Below are 20,708 nucleotides of genomic sequence, written 5' to 3' on the forward strand. Positions count from 1 at the left end.
AGCATTGTTCTTTTGCAGTGGTTTGAAACTCCTTAAACAAACAAACCAATGTAAATAAATCTTTGGTCAGGAGTTGTTAACAGCCACTGTTAGACATTCCTCAACAGAAAAGAAATGGGGGGGGGGGGCGTCACTCAGATATTATTTAGGCATAGCACTGGCTCAGTAATACAATGGGATATTAAATCTGCAGCCGTTAAACAGACAACTCTTCATTACAGTGTATTTGCATTTAAACAATATCAATGTAAATAAAACCTTTTAATATTAAAGGGCAAATTTTAGTACTGAAGTAAAAAAAAAAAGTTCCAAGTTTCTTTTTCAAAGGGAATATTTTATGCAATTGCTTATACAAAGGACATACTTTAGTCTAGTATTTTACATTCCACACATTTTTTTCCCATGTGAAATATGAAATGTTAAAAGTCTCTCATAGGTTGACAGCCTGATCTGCATCCTGTTTAGCTGAAAGTGTAAGTCCCATGAATTGGAATTCATTTATTTATAAACTTTTTTATATATACTGTACTGCTTTTTGGCTCTTACAAAGGGGACCCTAAAGCAGCTCATTTAAAAGCAAAAGGATGAAAACAATCAAAATACAATGAAACTGAGAAACAGGATGAGACGTGCATCCAAGTAAGTGTACTTGGAGGTGAGATCAGAAAAAAGCTTCTGTATGACCGGACATCTTTCTAGCACAGTAGTTCTCAAACTTGTTTCTCTAGGCCAGTTTCAGAATAAAAATCTGTTCGCGCCTCACCAAATTTTTTATTGATATGAAATACTGTATTTTTTGCCCCCGTGTATAAGACGACCCGTATTTTTTGGGATACCAAATTAAGGAAATGGGGGGAGATTGCCCAGAGTTGTGGAGCTTTTTTTGGGGGGGGGGGAGATTGCCCAGAGTTGTTGACCCATCGTCTGCCCGCTTGAGGCAAACAGCCACCAAAAATAATAATAATGAATAATTTTTAAAAAACGTCTTATTCATGGGAAAATACGTTACGTTGGAAAACAAAGTAGAAGCAAGTTGAAACAGTGAAGGTCTTCATTTGTTTTTATAAGACTGTTCCCTGGCTTTATGAAGTTATGTACCCAACCTTGAGCCAGTTGACAAGATACAGCCTAATTGATAAGTTTATGGTGGAATATGGCTGGTTCTCTGCAAGCTCCTTTGTTAGTGTGGAAGACGAGGGGGCTAAACCTGGCGCCAGCTTCTGAGAAAAGTTATTCAATATTTTAAAATTAGATTTAGTTGAGAAAAGAAATGTGGCACCAGAGTTGTTGGTTCATGCCAGTGCTTTTCAACCAGTGTGCCATGGCACCCTGGGGTGCCTTGAATGATGGTCAGGGATGCCACAGGCTCCCTCCCTCCTCTAATGCCCTCTCCTGTCTCTGCCTCCCAAAGGCTTGGACAGCTGTTCCGTTGCAGCAGCGGCTGCCCAGAGGACTCCCAGGGAAAGGGGAGAGGAGACTGAGGGACCACTCCACAAGGGAGCATGCTCAAAAAAGGGTGAGAGGCTGCCATCTCTGCAGGCAAGGGGTGACGTAACTGGGCTCCTGAGCCCCACAAGGGTTTGACAGAAAGAATGTAGTTGGTCAAGTGAGCCGTGGACTCAAAAAGGTTGAAAACCTTTGGTTTATACCATAAGAGTTTCCACAGCTGTGACCCACATTTTGTTAGCTTACCTATTAAAAGATCTGGCTCATGAAAGTGTCTCTTCCACCTCTTTTTGTTTCAGAAAAATTGCAAGGGACAGTATTTCATTTAAAAATAATAATTGCTCTTTAAAAAACCAGAACATTTCCCTGGTTGTATGGTTTGGGTCAAAGAGGCTTTTGCCAGTTCTCTGAGAACAGACTTGTAAGTTCCTGTCGTGTGTGTGTGTGTGTGTGTGTGTAGATATATACAGTGGTACCTCGGGTTAAGTACTTAATTCGTTCCGGAGGTCCATACTTAACCTGAAACTGTTCGTAACCTGAAGCACCACTTTAGCTAATGGGGCCCCCTGCTGCCTCTGCGCCGCCGGAGCACGATTTCTGTTCTCATCCTGAAGCAAAATTCTTAACCCAAGGTACTATTTCTGAGTTAGCGGAGTCTGTAACCTGAAGCGTATGTAACCTGAAGCATATGTAACCCGAGGTACCACTGTAAACACATCAAAGTCGGAGCAGAATTACTTTCACTTGCTTTCCACAACAATAGCTGTATTGGTCTCTGGTACTGAAATAATCTTTTATCTACCCATTTGAGAGCAAATCTACCAAATCTGGTGGGGCTTGCTTCTGAATAAACTTGCATAAGCCTGGGAATTTTAATTTGAGGTTGTCATGATGAAGATTGAAACAGGGCATCCTTTATTTTGAATTAGTTTAATCCATAACACCTTTGTCTATGGCTCTTCCCACTGCCAGTATGCATCCCCTAACAGAATACTCTTGAGGGAATGTAGCCCTCAGCTGAAATATATATATATATATATATATATATATATATATATATATATATATATGCAGGTTTTGGTGTCCTCGGGTGTCTTCCCGTGTAAAAGTTGGGGTGTCTAGGCGACGTTTCGACGAGGTCTCACTCGTCATCTTCAGGCTGGTGCTTTCGGCTTCTTGTTACTGGAACAGAGCGGGATCTCAATGTTTGAGTTCCTATAAATACTGTAGAGGGGGTGTGGTGTCTAGCCTCCAATGTTCTGGGCAGAGAGGAAGTTCCCAGGCTAGTGTGCCTTTTCTTCTTTTGTTCCTTAATTACTTGAGAGATACCTTGAGTGATTTCTTGAGTGATATCCTGAGTACCACTTAGGTGGGTCATTAGGTGTGGATTAGTTGCTAAAGTCTTTGTGTCTTGACCTCTTGAACTTTGTGAAGAGTTTTCCTGAGAAGATGGCTGTATTGCACTTAGTTGTGCTTTGGCTTGGCTTCGTGTATAGGGGCGAGCTGTGGTTTTGTGGCTAGTGTCAGCCAGATCTGTGTAGGGATTGCAGGGGGGTGCAGCATCCGGAGGTGCCACCATGGATTGGCTACTGGATGGTGTCAGTAATTCATCTGTGGAGAGGGTCTGGGTTTGGGTCTGGTGTGGTTGATTGGTGTTGGCGTTCTGTGTGCCTAGACACCCCAACTTTTACACGGGAAGACACCCGAGGACACCAAAACCTGCATTCCTGTACCCGTGAAAATCTACGAAAGCATATATATATATATATATACACACACACACACACACACATATACACATACATACATACATACATACACGCACTTCCTGATCCTGCAGTAGAGTTTTAGCTGTATTAACTGCTGGTGAACTCAGTTGTATTTGGACATGTCAGCAGCCTAACAGCTGGAGATACTCAGGGTACCTTTGCTGAAGCGAGCTGCCATCTATTTGCATTTTGCACTAGCCGCTGCTACTTAGGAAGTCCAGATTTTATCTGCAGTTCAGTGAAATTCAGACCCATTTGTTCTCGTGAAACCTAAGTATGCTTTGGTGTGTGCTGAAGAACAATAATGGTGCCAGTGAATTTTTCAAGGAGATTCATTTCAGCAAGGAGGATGGAAGAGGGGGGAAAGGAGGAAAGCTGTATTTCTTTGATCTGATTATGTCACAATTGTAAGAGAGCAGAGCAGACAGTCCCTTTTGTGTAAGGTCAAGCTGAGATCCTTGCAAGGATGGAGGCCTTGGCTTTCTGATATTCTGCCAGAAGCAAACTGGGACAAGGCTTGAAAAAGGAAAACCAGAGTCTTCTCCCCAGTGGATCTGTGAGATCCTGTTGCACTGGACTCCACTCTAGGAAACGAACATTCTTAATTGGGTAGGAAAAGTACAGGAGGAAACGAACATTCTTAATTGGGTAGGAAAAGTACTGGAACATTAAAAAAAACACTAATGTGTCACAGCTTTCCATTGAGAAATTTTGTTGTTTAGTTGTGTCCGACTCTTTGTGACCCCATGGACTAGAGCACGCGAGGCACTCCTGTCTTCCACTGCCTCCCACAGTTTGGTCAAACTCATGTTGGTAGCTTCGAGAACACTGTCCAACCATCTTGTCCTGTCGTCCCCTTCTCCTTGTGCTCTCAATCTTCCCCAACATCAGGGTCTTTTCCAGGGAGTCTTCTCTTCTCATGAGGTGGCCAAAGTATTGGAGCCTCAGCTTCACGATCTGTTCTTGCAGTGAGCATTCAGGCCTGATTTCCTTCAGAATGGATAGGTTTGATCTTCTTGCAGTCCATGGGACTCTCAAGAGTCTCCTCCAGCACCATAATTCAAAAGCATCAATTCTTCGGCGATCAGCCTTCTTTATGGTCCAGCTCTCACTTCCATACATCACTACTGGGAGAAATTTCTCCATTGATAAATAGGAATCTGTTTATTCTAGTTTAGAAGGGTGCAGGTTAAACCAATGAAGAGTCTTCTTTGAGAAGGAAGAACCTTCCTTGGAAGTTTTTAAGCAGAAGCTGGGTGGCCATCTGTTGTGGATGCTTCAGCTGAGATTCCTGCATTGCAGGGGGTGGACTAGATGGCCCTTGGGGTCCGTTCCAACTCTATGGCTCTATGACATCTATAAGACTTAACAGTCTTATGCACATGCCATCCTGGGCCAGTGCCCACTTTGACAGTTGCATGACATGTTCTTAGTTGACAGGTTAAGTACAGTATATTCATGAGTACTAAGCAAAGCAGAGCAGACGGTGGAGAAAAATTATTACGAGCTAGGAGGCCCGGTAAGGCAATGAGGTGCATGTGTCTGTCACTTTATTATGCAGGGTATAAATGATAAGGAGAACTAGTCAAAATGAATAGAAGATCCAAGCCGAGTTGGTGCAACCCACCATCCAGCCATAGAATGAATTAGCAAAGCCAGATGAATATTGTGTGAACAAGTCTAGATTGAGACAATTGCTTCCTGTAGCCAGCCAGCTGCTCCCTGCATTGAGCCTAAGTCTGATAGTGCACATGAATTCCAACTTTGGAGCTTATCTTTGTTAAATACCCTTGTGTTGAAGCACAGCTGCTTTCAAGTCTGTTACAGCATGTCATAGAATTGTAGAGTTGGAAAGGGCACCGAGGGTCATCTAGTCCAAACCTCTGCAACGCTGGAGTCTCAACACATGGTCCCCATCCAATTTGAATTCATACTGAACCCCGCTTAGCTCTGCAAATGTGCTAGCAGTTTTATTGCTGCGCCACTAGGTTTTTGAGCTTTGCCATACGTAATGCGTCATTTTTGTCCATTTATTCTGTTGCGCAAAGATGTTCCTATTTCATCAATATGTACATTGCTGGCAAGAAAGGTAGAAGAAAGTGATCGCACAGAGCTATTTTTCACAATGGATCTCTGAAATATAGTCCACATGTATTTGATTATCCATGTTCTATGTTAGAGTCTGAAAACATAAACCTTTTTGGGGTGTTTATGGTTTTTTTGCGGGGGAAAGTTATGCCTTAACACGATCCAACACTGCTATAACAAATCAAGGTTTAGAAACCATCACACCAGCAATAGATTTGTATGCATCATATCCTTTATATGCTGCTACAGACTTGCTCTTTCCTTCATAAGAAATATCTCGGCAGAGGTTCAAGAATTGCAGGTTTATGGACATGAAAGTTCTTTATTGTGTTACTAACTTTCTCTCCTACTTGTTATTGTGATGACTTCTGAGATTGTTCAGTAAACAAACTTGGCTTGACTGTTCATCCCTCCACCTAAGAAATTGCACAGGAGGCTATAGGATGTATTCCCATTTTATCATTGTAGTAGCTTTATGAAGCAGATTAGATCAAGAGATAGCAAGTTGCATCTTGTTGCTTCTGAAGACAGGGTCTTTCATAGATGCAATGACCTGGTGCGTCTGAAACGTACTTGGTCCAACAAATGGTGATGTCCAAAACCCAGGACTGCAAACCATGGTTTGCAGGAACCAAGGGAAACTGTAGTTTAACCAACCAGAAAGTATCCTCTCAAGGCAGGTGTGTGAGAGAAGGGGGAGCACCTCAGCTCATGACTCACTCCCATTCCAACAAACCACAATTATTGAACTGGGGACAGTGGCGTAGCGTGGGGGGGGTGCAGGGGGGGCCGGCCGCACCGGGCGCAACATCTGGGGGTTAGGGTTAGGGGGCACAAATCCACGGGTTGGGGGGCGCAAATTACTTGCCTTGTCCCGGGTGCTGACAACCCACGCTACGCCACTGACTGGGGACATTTGAAATCTGTACCAGGCCATTATGTGAATGAGAGAACACTTTCTATTGGACCAGGCAAAAAAATCTATGATCTATGGGCAAATCAGCAGGAGGGGCTCTGGATATGCAGAATGCAAAACCCTTCCTCTATTCTCCTGACATCACACCATGAAAGGATTACACCAGTCGCCATACTTACTTTCAATACTTACAAATGGTGACCGATGTCTCTGTAAAAGGGAGAAGAAAGGAAAGATTCCTCCCCCGTGTGATGCTGGAAGTGCTTTGGATTGATGTTTCACCTGACATGGTTATGCCACCCCCCTTCCATGTAAGATTGCTCTTTCAGTTACATTGCAAATTACTTTGAGATGCCTTATGGGAAAAGATTCATAAAGGCTCTGGGATGGCTCAGTTGGTAGAACGTGAGGCTTTTAATCTCAAGGTTGTGGGTTCAAGCCCCATGTTGGACAAAAGATTCCTGCATTAGAGGGGGTTGGATTAGATGATCACAGAGGTCTTTTCCAACTCTACCATTCTATGATTCCCTGAAATAAGGAAGGAATATTTCTAGTCCTCATCCATAACAAAAACATTTTTTTCCTGATAAAGATGATCAACAAGATGTTCTTCTAGGCACCGTGTGAGCTTTGAGGGGCACACTTCATTAATTTTGGTCTCAGCTTTGAGATATAATGGGTTCAGGGGTGTTTGACATTTTCAGCTGTTTCAGGAAAGCTGAACACTGTATTTTATTGAGCCTGACAAAACTCCAAAACAACATTACACATTTCTTGATTAGAATTTCGAAAAGGTCAGGCTGGCTGTTGGCTGATGACTTATACTCAATCCATATCTGTATACTTGTGTGAAATACAGCATTTCCACAGTGTTAAAAATGTCTCTTGCAAATTGATTTAAATATTCACAGGCCCAGCCAGCTAAGAAAATATATGAGGCTGTAACACCCACACCCACACACACACCGAGAGACATCAAGGGGACCTATCAGAACAACCCATTCATTATTTGCTAGTTTGGTATGTCAAAAAAGTTGACTACCACAATTAGGCAAGCCTGCCTCATAATATCCTGCTTGTCCACTGTGTTACAAGCCCTTTGCCCCTATTGTGGTTTGTAGAATATGTTGTGATTTCTTCTTGTCGCCTTGCTTGCTGGATACTCAAGCCTAAAATAAATAATGAACAGTTATTAGCCTATGTGGACAGGTTACCTCTAAGCAATGGTTAAGATAAACAGAGGAAGGGAGAGCAAAACGTGTACCAAGATAGGAGTCTGGCTGCCAAGTTGCAAAGCATTTTTTTTATTTAGGAAGCCAATCTTAAAATCTGCAACTGGACCAATGAGAAAACTAGACCAGTGACAGCAAAGCTAGCATCTTGGGAAAGGAAAAGCTACAATAAAGCTCACAACTGTTTTTAATGCAAGAGAAAAGGAAAAAAGAAAATCTGTTGCACCCTTATGTGGCTGTGGCAGTTAGAACTACTTTAACTAGATACTATTATAGATTAATTAAGGACGCGGGTGGCGCTGTGGTCTAAAGCACAGAGCCTAGGGATTGCCGATCAGAAGGTGGGCGGTTCGAATCCCCGCGATGGGGTGAGCTCCCATTGTTTGGTCCCAACTCCTAGCAGTTCGAAAGCACACCAGTGTGCAAGTAGATAAATAGGTACTGCTCCGGCGGGAAGGTAAATGGCGTTTCCGTGTGCTGCTCTGGTTTCGCCAGATGCTGGCCACATGACCCAGAAGCTGGCTCCCTCAACCTGTAGAGCGAGATGAGCGCACAACCCCAGGGACCGAACAGTCAGGGGTACCTTTACCTTTATTATAGATCAATTAGAAATTATAGTTATTGATCATTAATAGAGATTTGAAGAATTGGATAACTCAGTGGTTACCACTGGTTATTTCAGAACTGGAGGTTTGATCAAGGCAAAAATCACAACCAAATTCTATCCCCTGTTTTTTAGAAACTGCTTTAATACCGCAGAAGACACATTTCTGTGTAGAACAATGGTGACCTCCAGTGGCAGAAAAAGCTGACTGGTACTAGAAATGATTGTTGGCAACTGATGACAACCTATATAAAAATATAACAATGAATATTAATATGGCCTGTTACTAAATTAAATAAATCACCCGTCAATTATTTAACACGCTTTTCATTTGCATAAAATACTCCTACATACAAATGAACAAATATAAGATTTAAGGGTTTGAATAAGCATGCCCGAAATTATAGTAGCCCCTTTCTGTTGTTCCTCTTAAGTGTTAATTAGAATTAAGAAAAATGAACGTGTATGTAGGATGTGAAATATTCCTAAAATTCTATTATTGCGGTGTAAGTTAGCATTGCATTTGGATATATCCTGAGCAACGCTCAAAGAATAATATAATAATAGGTCCTTAAAAAATCCAAAGTAAAACAGCTTACCCTCTTTCTATAATATGAAAGTGTATGAAATTTTTGGTTTTAAGACCTGTTAAATATGGGCATTCAGAACTGATATAATCCTAATGATTTGGAAAGATAGATTAAAGCTATTCAGACTTACATTTTCCTCATGGTCATAGCCAGGGAGAGAGTAGACGATTCCATACATTACTTTGAATGTAGAGTCTCTGCTGAGTTGACAAAATGAAACTCTCACTAAAGGATTCCAAACTTTTTTTTGGTCATCCTACCTTACTATAGAGCTGTTTACCTGATGTTACACATTTTGCCTAGCTTTCATTATTTTAGATTATACAAGCAGTCTGTCTACTGAAATTGCCTCTTGTTTAACCATGGATGTTTTTGGGCTGTGAAATATTATTTAAATTGCTTTGGAAACAAATCTGTTGCGCTAACATTTGTACAAATCCTTTTCGTATAGAAATGCCTCTTACGACAGACCTAGATGTGGTAAAATCCTGACTACGCCAAAGTCAAACCTTATTCCCATTAACTGTGATAGGATAGGAGCTCTATCCCGTTCTGTGATTTCTGTGCCAGCAAATAAATGCTTAGAGTTGGCCTTCTATTCCAGTAACCCATTTTCATGAAGCAGAACAATACTTTGTGCATGTACATATCATGGGTAACAATATTCTGTTTTCTTTGCATATTTGCAGGTCTTGGGGTTGTTGGTATGGACGCTGATTGCTGGAACAGAATATTTCCTATATCCTGTCTTCGGCTGGGTAATGTTTGTAGCTGTGTTTTACTGGGTCCTTACGCTGTTCTTCCTAATCATCTACATGACAATGACGTACACTCGGATTCCCCAAGTGCCATGGACCACTGTAGTGAGTATCAGCTTTCATCTAATTCGGAACATGGGAATGTCATGATAACAGCATACAGTGGTACCTCAGGTTACATACGCTTCAGGTCACATACGCTTCAGGTTAAAGACTCTGCTAACCCAGAAATAGTGCTTCAGGTTAAGAACTTTGCTTCAGGGTGAGAACAGAAATCATGCTCCGGCGGCGCAGCAACAGCAGGAGGCCCCATTAGCTAAAGTGGTGCTTCAGGTTAAGAACAGTTTCAAGTTAAGTACGGACTCCGGAACGAATTAAGTACTTAACCTGAGGTACCACTGTATCCTTGTGCATTTAGGAAATTCCTGTGGGTGCACCAAGCTCCCCACCCTCAAAAGTACCTTACATTCATTTCATTGGAGGGGCTATTGTTACAGAATACTGAGGGCCACGCATGGTTTTCTCCTCAACCTCTCGGCCTCGGCCTCTACCTCTTTCCTTTAAAAAGTCCAAAAGCCAGAAAGAGTCAATATTTCTGCCACTGCGACAGGTGCTTGAGCCCCTATACACACGTCGAAGTTCTCTTTTTACAATAATCCCTTCAATTTTTAAGTATTGGACCGTAATAATGATAATCATCATCAACATCACCATCATCTTTTATTTGTATCCCGGCCGAGACCGGGATCAGGGCGGCTAACATCAGATATAAACGTTGATATAAAGTCAAACAATAATTAAATCACCTCTTAAAAACAAGTCAGGATAAAATTAAAATCTGAATTAGATGGCTTTCCACAGGATTTGGGATGGGAACAGTAAATGCTCATCAGGCCCAACTGTGTACGTTGATCTTACAGGGACCTGTGAGAATGCTGGGAGGCCTCTTTCGTACTAGTTCTTATACAAAAAGGGAAGGGGAGTCAGGCTGAGCCCTGACCAAAGGCCTGGCAGAACAACTCTGTCTTACAGGCTCTGCGTAAAGATGTCAAATCCCGCAGGGCCCTGATCTCTTGTGGCAGAGCGTTCCACCAGGCCGGGGCCAAGGCCGAAAAGGCCAGCCTAATCTCCCTGAGACCCAGGATCTCCAAGATGTTATTATTTGCAGACCGTAAGGTCCTCTGTGGGACATACAACAACAACAACAACAACAACAACAATTTATTATTTATACCTCGCCCATCTGGCTGGGTTTCCTCAGCCACTCTGGGCATCTCCCAACAGAATATTAAAAACAGGATAAAACATCAAACATTAAAAACTTGCCTAAACAGGGTTGCCATCAGATGTCAAATAGTTGTTTATTTCCTTGACATCTGATGGGAGGGCGTTCCACAGGGCAGGCGCCACCACCGAGAAGGCCCTCTGCCTGGTTCCCTGTAACCTCACTTCTTGCAGGGAGGGAACCGCCAGAAGGCCCTCGGAGCTGGACCTCAGTTTCTAAGGCGAAGGATTGGGGTGGAGTCGCTCCTTCAGGTATACTGGGCCGAGGCAATAGCAAGTTTGGTGAGAACAAACAAAGGATAGAAACAAAAGAACAGTCCTGCACTGAAAAAAGGACATGGGTTTATTCAGTGCTATTTTTCTCGAAAAAGAGGTGCCAGAACTCACCATGAACGCTCCCCTTGTTCTCTTATAATGGCAATGGAGCCCAGCTGAGAGGTGCTGGAACTGAGTTCCTGTGAGTTCTGGCTTTAAAAAAAAGCCTTGGGTATATTTCAAATGAAAATGGAGATGGTAATGTCTCCCTACAAATAACTCAAAGCAGATAGGGGGAGAGGGATTTTTTTAAAAAAAGTTTCAAAATGCATAATAAAAAAGGGAGCTTTAACAGTAGCACACAAAATAATTTAAACAGAAAACATTACCAGCAGGAGCGAAAATAGAAAATAATAATAAAATGCTCCACAAATCAGAAGCCAAGTATGTACATAAGCAGAGATAATCAAGCTCAAAGACCTTCTTAAAAGAAGACAGGTGTTTGGAATTTGGGGAGTGCATTTCTTCTGTTGTAGCGTGGGGTTTGTGATTTCTGCTTTCTTGACATAATATGCTGGAGACAGTTCTCTAGTAACACTTCTTTATTAAAGCAAACAAGACTGGGCCTGAGGAGGGGAGAGCTACATTTATAGGGACAGGGAACTAGCTAGAAGGATACATTTTGGAGGGAACAATATCAGGCAATCACAGTCCTGCCTTTTGGAGGAAACCAATAAGACAGAGGATCCAAATACAGCAGCTTAAATGAACCAATAGTAGCTGTACCCTCTGGAACCAAAAGGCAGTTACTTTACCCTAATGCAAATACAGACAATAATAATACAGATATAAAATCCTTTGACTCAATACACAACATCTTCTTTTACTGGCTGGCAGAAATGGGGTGCCAGGCATGGCTCCCAGAATCTGTGTGTCTCAAAAGCCCTCTTGATTTCAAGCAACTTCAAAGGGGAAGAAGCCTGAGCCATCCTTGTGTTGATGGAATATTAATCTCTGACTGAAGCATGAAGAAGAAGTGGCAGGAGGGTTAACCCATGGACAGCCAGTTCTAAATGCAAAATCTTCCTTGAGTTTTTGGAAGAGTGCAGTAGAAAGGATGAGCCCTTTGTCTTTAAAGCCCTATGTAGCCTAGGATGCACGTACCTATGGGGCCGCCTCTCCTGGTATGCCCCACAGAGGACCCTAAGGTCCACAAATGACAACACTTTGGAGGTCGCAAGGTGGTTAGATTTGTCTCAGCTAGGGCCAGGGCCTTTTCAGTACTGGCCCCAACTTGGTCGAATCCTCTGTCACAAGAGACTAGGGCCCTGCGGGACTTGACATCTTTCTGCAGGGCCTGCAAGAAAGAGCTGTTCCGCCTGGCCTTTGGTTTGGACTCAGTCTGACCCTTATGTTTCCCTCTTCTTATGGTTTTGATCTATGGGCTACTTTTAAAATGAGGCTGCATTTTAAATTGCATTTTAACCTATACAGTGGACACTCGGGTTGCGAACGTGATCCATGTGGGATGCACGTTCACAACCCGCAGCGTTCGTAATGCACAGCAGCGCGCCTGTGCATGCATGCGTTGGGATTCAGTACTTCTGCGCATGTGCAAAGCTCGATTTAGCACTTCTGCGCATGCACGACTGCTGAATCCCAGAAGTAACCCATTCCAGCACTTCCAGGTTTCGGCGGTCTGTAACCCAAAAAAACACAACCTGAAGCACCTGGAGAAACTCAGCCAGATAGGCGGGGTATAAATAATAAATAATAATAATAATAATAATCTGTAACCCAAGGTATGACTGTATTTTAAATTGGTTTTTTTTCGCCCTATTGTGTTTTTACTGGTGCTAGCTGCCCTGAGCCCAGCTCTGGCCGGGGAGGGCGGAGTATAAATAAAATTTATTATTATTACGCCTATGAATTCAAGTGATGAACAGCTGACATACAATATCAAACACAAAGCATACCAGAGAGAGGCTGCTTGAGAGCGGGAGCTCTGACATCCTTGAAAGAATGGATACGGTTGTGTTCTGTTGGCCACACTCGAGAAACCCAGCCAGCACACAGTGGTGCATGTGTAAAACTGCCCCTCTTACCTAAGTGAACAGGGAAGCCAATGTGAATTACAAACATTTGATTTTTCTGGAATGTACAGTAATAAGTTGTTCCCGTCACACTTACTTTAAGAAGGAGGAATGTGACATTCTTCCTCGCCCATTCTCCTTGCAGAACATTCTTTGTTACTCTTTGGCCTTGCAGACCTTCATTGGAGGTATAAAACCTTCATTGGTAAGTTTTTAAGCAGACATTGGAAGGCCTTCTGCATTGAAGGGGGTTGGACTAGATCAGGCATAGGCAAACTCAGCCCTCCAGATGTTTTGGGACTACAACTCCCATCATCCCTAGCTAACAGGACCAGTGGTCAGGGATGATGGGAGTTGTAGTCCCAAAACATCTGGACTAGATGATCCTCGGGGTCCTTTTGTCCCTTTCCAACTCTACAATTCTATGATTCTGCGAAATGTGTGTCCAGAAACTGGAGCACGAGAAGCATGTGGAAGCACCCCAGTCTTGTGAACCAATGAATTGGGATGTCTGCTTATTGGTGCATCTCTAGGCAGAGTGCTCCACAGCTTGCTAATGGGGAGTCTTTTTCCTGGAGCTCTTCATTTCAAGCAGTAGACTTGGAGCCTTTTCCCACCAACTCACTTAATCCTGAGAAAACGGGCAGTATTCCTTAAGATGTCCCATTCAGGTACTTTGAGGAGCATCAAAAAGAAGTTAAGTCTTTCATAATGCGGTACAGTCATACATCGGGTTGAATGTGCTTCGGGATGAGCGTGTTCAAGTTGCACTCTGCGGCAACCCGGAAGTAACGGAGCACGTTACTTCCGGGCTTTGCCGCTTGCGCATGCGCAGACGCTCAAAATGATGTCACACGCATGCGCAGAAGCGGCGAAAAGCGGCGCATGCGTGCGCAGCCGTGCCGACACTGGTTACGTTTGCTTCTAGATGCAAACGGGGCTCTGGAACGGATCCCGTTCGCATCTAGAGGTACCACTGTACTTGCTTTTCCACCCCCAAAAATAATGCAGAACTAGAGCATTAACCAGCGACACTACCCAAAGTATCGCAGGGTCAAATGGGTCCTTCCTAACACCAGTTGTTAATGACCCAAATTTTGAAGACAGTGCATTAGTTGGCAGACTTAAAACAACGATGATTGTATGGAATTGTTCCTGGGGCACAGATCTTTTGACAAAAGTTGTTGTAAAAGCAGACGCTTCAGCTAGATGTGAGCAAACCTAGATGAGTTTTCGGTAGAGAAGTCCGGCAATAACAGCAAGTCTTGGGTTGTGGCCACAGGAATAAGCTCTCATCTCTTGTTATTCGCATTGCTTCCAGTTGGATAGGAAGCATCTAGTGAACATTGTACATGGGGAAAAACCTACCATTTTGTCTTTCTTTGCCCTCCCTACAGGGCCTGTGTTTTAACGGGAGTGCCTTTCTTTTGTACTTCATTGCTGCCATTGTAGACGCATGTGCCGTCACCAAGGAATTGGACAGCCACAACTACAACAGCTGGGCGGCTTCTTCAGTAAGTTAATTTTTAATCTTTGAATCATGAATAGTACTCGAAATATGGAAGTGGGTGGAGGAAGTTGTTTATGGGTTCCAACAAATATTCAGGAACGAGGTCTTAAATTGGTTCAGGTTGAAAGAGGGGTAATCTAGATATGTAAGCATTGTTGATACCATAATAAAGAGACTGGCGCAGCATCTTCCTTATTTTTATTTATTTCTTCAACACTAGAATTCAAAATCTCATGGGTTTATTAAAACACATTTTTATTCACCCCTGAAGACATCCCCTACATTGTCTCCCAAGACAGACAGGTGCCAATTTTCTTGCTACATCGAAAGAGGGAAATTGTGGTTTAAGCTCTGCTTACAAACCAGGATATGAAACCAAGAGGTTTCATTAAACTGAGACCATTAAAGCAGTGAAGGATGCTGAACTACCAGCACATTTTAACCACATGTGAACTGAAACCAAAAGAATTCCTTACATGGCAAGCTGAACAGAACAGGGGGGCTCAAGACAGGGTCCCGAAGGACAATAAAACAATGAGTGGTTATTTTAAAACCCTTTTCTTGTACCCCATGAGTGGTCTGGGAATACAAATAAATCTGCTAAATGGTTTTTACTATTTTCTAACAGCTGTTTTCTTTCTCCTCACAGTTCTTTGCATTCGTTGTAACTTCCTGCTACGGTGGAAATGCCTACTTTAGTTTTGTATCTTGGAGATCGCGGAACTTGCAATAAATGTCCTCTTTAAGTTAAGAAAAAACACATTTGGGTATAACGCATCGTTTTTAAATTATCAATTCTTGCAGTGGTTTTTCTTAATGCTCAGGCAAAGCATTTTTACTCAAGAGAACTTCAATGGCTCATGGCTCACATTATGGCCAAACCATAGTTGACTGTCAGGAGGATGCTGTGGATTTTCCTGTCTCTCCCTCATACAAGCTAATTCCATCTTCTTACTTCCTGATTTGTGGTAACCATTGTTTCCTGTGACTTCCAAATTGCAGGATACCATAAATGAAGAAACTGATTATGGATTAGCATGAGGGATTGTGAGAAGAAAGCATGGAAACTCATAGCATGTTCCCGATGGCCAAACCTATGGTACAGCTATGATACCTAAACTCAACCAGGTTATCATGTTAGCATCTGATACTGAACCAGGATTCAGTACAATGCACATTCCCTTTCTCCTGTGCGAGTTGGAGGACACCATAAAGTTTTACTTAATTTTCTTTAAGCAAGGCTTGTAGCATCTGGATTAGGGTTTACGCTAGAACAGTAACTCTGGCCAATTTCAGAACAAGCAAACTTCAAACCATGGTTTATGAAGCTGTCTTGTTTAAACTAACCATAGTTGATATAAACTACAAACCCCAATTTAAGTGTGATGTGACAAGCTGTGTTTGAGGGGAAACTAAAGCAGAGGTTTCTGAAGTCATCCTGGCCGTGCAGGAAGAGATGAGAACATGTGAGGCCAAGGGGAGTCTGTGATCCGGAAACCAAGCCTTATGAGGAACAGTTGAAGGAATTTGGTATGTTTAGCCTAGTAAAGTACTGAGAGGAGTTTTGATAGCCATCTTCAAATATATAAAGGGCGGTCACAGGGAAGATGTAGCAAGCTTGTTTTCTCCTGCTCTGGAGGCTAGGCCCCAAACCAATGGCTTCAAGTTACAAGAAAGTAGATTCTGACTAAACATCAGGAATAACTTTCTGACAGTAAGAGCTGTTCAACAGTGGAACAGACTCCCTCAGGACTCTCCTTCTTTGGAGGTTTTGAAGCAGAGGTTGGGTGACTTCTCTGTCATTCTTGAGCTAGCTGAGATTCCTGCATCACAGGTTTTGAGTCTCGGGATCTCTTCCAACTCTACAATTCTATTATTCTAGTGTGAACCAGACTAATGAGTTTGATGGTGCCTGCTTCCAAGTAAGTATGCATAAAGCCCTAAATGGCCTTAGCCCTGTATAGCTGAAGGAGTGTTTCCACCTCCATTGTCCAGCCTGAGGTCCGGCTCCAAGGGCCTTTGGGCGCTTCCCTCACTGTGAGACATGAAGCTACAGGGAACCGGGCAGAGGGCCTTCTCTGTAGTGGCACCCGTCCTGTGGAATGCCCTCCGATCAGATGTCACACAAATGAACAACTAAAAAATTGTCCAGTAGCACCTTAGAGACCAACTAAGTTTGTTCTGGGTACAGTGGTACCTCAGGTTAAGTACTCAATTCATTCTGGAGGTCCGTTCTTAACCTAAAACTGTTCTTAACCTGAAGCACCACTAATGGGGCCTCCAGCTGCTGCCGCACCACCGGAGCACGATTTCTGTTCTCATCCTGAAGCAAAGTTCTCCACCCGAGGTACTATTTCTGGGTTAGCGGAGTCTGTAACCTGAAGCATATGTAACCCGAGGTACCACTGTATAAGCTTTTGTGTGCATGCACACTTCTTCAGATACACTGAAGCAGAAGTCCAGTGTTTCAGTGTATCTGAAGTCCTTCTGTTTCAGTGTATCTGAAGAAGTGTGCATGCACATGAAAGCTTATACCCAGAACAAACTCAGTTGGTCTCTAAGGTGCTACTGGACAATTTTTTATCTATTTCTACTGCATCAGACAAACATTGCTACCTACCTGAAATGAATAAATATTTGACTTTTAGAAGACACCTGAAGGCAGCCCTGTTCAGGGAAGTTCTTAATGGTTGATGTTTTGTCGTTCTTTTAATATATTGTTGAGAGCCACCCAGAGTGGATAGGACAGTCAGATGGACAGCATATCAATAATACAATTATTATTATTATTAGAAAGAAGCCTTAGTTAGATTTGATGGGAAATATAAGGGATTAAGATTGGAAACCTCCACCACCACCCCTTATGCTGGACTGGGGGGGGGGATTTGTAGGGAGGGAAGACATTTCTGTCCTCGCCTCTGCCGGTTCATCTCATCTCCTGCTGACTGATGCCAGTGGGGTGGTGTTTCTGCTATTCTGCCAGCACAGACCTCCCTCTTCTGCACATTGAAAGTATTCCACCCACTGATTTCTCATCAGTCTGGAAGAAAGTTCTGAATAGGGTGTTCCAAGGATAGCACTGAGCCAGCTTGGAATCTTAGCCTGTGCTGGCCAGTCATGGGTGTGATCTGGGCCCAATTCCTGCACCAGCCTAAAGCCCTATCTTCCTGTCCCCACACCAATGCCTCCGTGAGTGTGTCTCGTTTTTAGCAAGGAGCAATAGTGTCCTCTGCCTGTTTAAGAAGTATTGTGAATATTTTACATCAATTAATATGTTTCAGAAGGCAGTGTATGTATTCTGTTGTAACGAAATGTGCCTCCCTTTATTTTTTTACTTTGTACATATAACTGTCACAGTCCAATTCTATATATATTGACTCAGATACACATAGGACTGCAGCTTTTAGAATAGGTGAGGAGATATATATTAGAATAATTTATAATATTTTTATACATGTTAACTTTCTGTGTTTAGGAAAACTTTCCTGCTTAAAAGCTACTGTACACAGTCTTGAAGATTTAGAGGTATAAATGAGATTCTCCTTGGAGCGCTAATGTTTTCTAAATTGGCCTGGAAGAAAATATTCAGCCTCTGGTTATTGTAACAAGACACAATCTGGCAATTGCTTACAAGAGTTAACCTTCTAATGGTGCCAAAGGCCAAAGTTAATGTACTAATCTGAAGCTGCTGCAGTGTAAACATATGACTAGAATGGGAAATCTACAAGACTGTAGAGTGGATCCTTTTTCAAATTAATATGGGTAGGCCAATCAGCTTTCATTGCTGGTAGATTGTTAGAAGCAGTGGGAACATTGTAAATTCACAGCTCAAATTTATATGTGTCTACTCAGAAGTAAGTCCAACTGAGTTCAATACGACTTACTCCCAAGGAAGATGTGCCTAGGATTGAAGCCTTAAAGAAATTACTTTCTAAGTAACTGGCTCATATTGGGTAGCTATGTGGAAGAAACTGAAAAACATCCTCTGGAAGTTCACATTTTGTACATTCTGATCTCAGACATAAGTTCTTTTTCATTTGATTGCTGAAAAACAAGTTCTTCCTTGATTATGAATTTGTCCAATAGCAATATTGGTGCTATGATATTACAGCAGAATCTATGTTGGAGATGATTCGATCATTTCTTTTTTATCGTTAAATCTGCGTATTACGATTACCAAGCTATTTTTTTATATATAAAAAGCAAACCATTTCCAACCTGTGTGGTGCCATGATCTCCTCCTCCTCCTTCGTTGCACATTTTGTAAAGTATTGGATTTGTATTCCCTCGAACCATTTCAATGTACATAAAAACGAAAGTGTTTTTTTTTAAAAAAAAAAATTAATTGTTGCAGTGTTCTTTATTTCACTTACTAATTCAAAAATTGTGGAATGTCAATCCAAGGAGCATTATTTATACCTTGATATTTGACTCGGTAAGCAGGCCTTCTTCCTGTCAAAGGTCTCATTTCTTCAGAAGAAGAGTTTGGATTCGATATCCCGCTTTATCACTACCGTGAGGAGTCTCCAAGCGGCTAACATTCTCCTTTCCCTTCCTCCCCCACAACAAACACTCTGTGAGGTGAGTGGGGCTGAGAGACTTCAGAGAGTGTGACTAGCCCAAGGTCACCCAGCAGCTGCATGTGGAGGAGCAGGGAAGCGAACCCGGTTCACCAGATTACAAGTCCACTGCTCTTAACCACTACACCACACTGGCTCTCTCAGAACCAATCTGTCAAGAACCAGCATGCTGGGCAGGCCTGAGAGCTCCAAACAAGACAGAGCCACCCCTTCTTCTCTCTCTTGCTGTGAGACATGGGGTCACCATCCTTTTTGGGCCTCTGGGCACACTTGCAAACAAGAGATCCGGTCATCTACAATAGAATTGTCGAGTTGCAAGTGACCCCAAGAGTCATCTAGTCGAATCCCCTGCAACGCACACACACTCTACAAACAAGCATGCACCACACATATTACGTTAACTACAGCAGAAACCTTTCGTGCCTAATTTCAGCAGGTGCAACGGACTGTAGGGGTATCAGGGAAGGCCTCTAGCAGCTGCATGTACATTGGCTCCAGTTTGGTCACTTGTTAGAGTAGCACAGGCTCTGGTGGGTTGAGTGGACGAGACCAATAGAGGATCCAACAGTCAAGGCAGCAATTTCTACATGTGCTATAGAGGGAAGGGAGGGGCAGATGGGGCTCGTCAACCTGGGAAGGTGGTCGCCCTTCAAGAAGGAAAACTGATGCCTTGCAGTTACATACATAAAGGTAAAGGGACCCCTGACCATTAGGTCCAGTCGTGACCGACTCTGGGGTTGTGGTGCTCATCTCACTTTATTGGCTGAGGGAGCCGGCGTACAGCTTCCGGGTCATGTGGCCAGCATGACTAAGCCACTTCTGGTGAACCAGAGCAGTGCACGGAAACACCTTGGGTTAAATATACCTTGGTTAAATATGCTTCAGGTTGAGCATTTTCAGGTTACGCTCTGCGGCGACCCGGAAGTAACGGAACATGTTACTTTTGGGTTTCGCCGCTCGCGCATGCGCAGGTGCTCAAAATGACGTCATGCGCAGAAGTGCAACCTGCGCAGACACGGGTTGCGTTCTACTCTTGATGTGAACGGGGCTCCAGAACGGATCCTGTTCGCATCCAGAGGTACCACTGTATACACATTCATGAGAAAGAGGCTTCAGGAGTAAACCCTGAAGAAAAATCCATACCCTCTGCCTCGCAGTATACCTTCAGGGGAAGAAAAGGCAAACCCCTTCCTCCATTTTAAGTCAATCACCCCTTCTGGACAGGAGAACCAAGTCATGGTGGTGGAGGAATGTGATTGATGGACCTAATAAGGACCTGGCTTGTGAAGCCAAAATACTTCTCTCCTGATTTAAAGGGGGGAAATGGTATAATGGTCTAGTAGGCTACCGTATTTTTCGCTCTATAAGACGCACTTTTTCCCTACTAAAAAGTAAGGGGAAATGTCTGTGTGTCATGGAGTGAATGTGTGGTCGATTGCTGGCTCCCTTTCTGGCCCCACCCCCTTGCCAAGGCCTCCATTTTTTAATGTTCTGCAGATGGAGGCTGTTTGTTTCCCCAGCGACATGTGACTGGCTGATTAGATTATCTGTCTGGAAACTGTAGAAACGGCTCACTTTCCTAA

At 43.0% G+C, this 20,708-nt stretch overlaps 2 protein-coding genes across 2 annotated transcripts in view; both read left to right on the forward strand.

Annotated features, from left to right (window-relative positions):
* The window catches only part of CMTM8 (CKLF like MARVEL transmembrane domain containing 8), a 35,122-nt gene extending 19,817 nt beyond the window's left edge, over positions 1–15,305 (forward strand). The window contains exons 2-4 of the mRNA XM_083706120.1: positions 9,335–9,508; positions 14,433–14,549; positions 15,195–15,305. Of these exons, the coding sequence (XP_083562246.1) occupies positions 9,335–9,508; positions 14,433–14,549; positions 15,195–15,278 (375 nt within the window). The 3' untranslated portion in view covers positions 15,279–15,305. The remainder of the gene's footprint in view (positions 1–9,334; positions 9,509–14,432; positions 14,550–15,194) is intronic.
* The window catches only part of STT3B (STT3 oligosaccharyltransferase complex catalytic subunit B), a 259,595-nt gene that overhangs the window by 215,860 nt on the left and 23,027 nt on the right, over positions 1–20,708 (forward strand). The window lies entirely within an intron of this gene.

This window comes from Podarcis gaigeae, assembly GCF_964106915.1.
Source record: "Podarcis gaigeae genome assembly, chromosome: 12".
NCBI lineage: Eukaryota > Metazoa > Chordata > Lepidosauria > Squamata > Lacertidae > Podarcis > Podarcis gaigeae.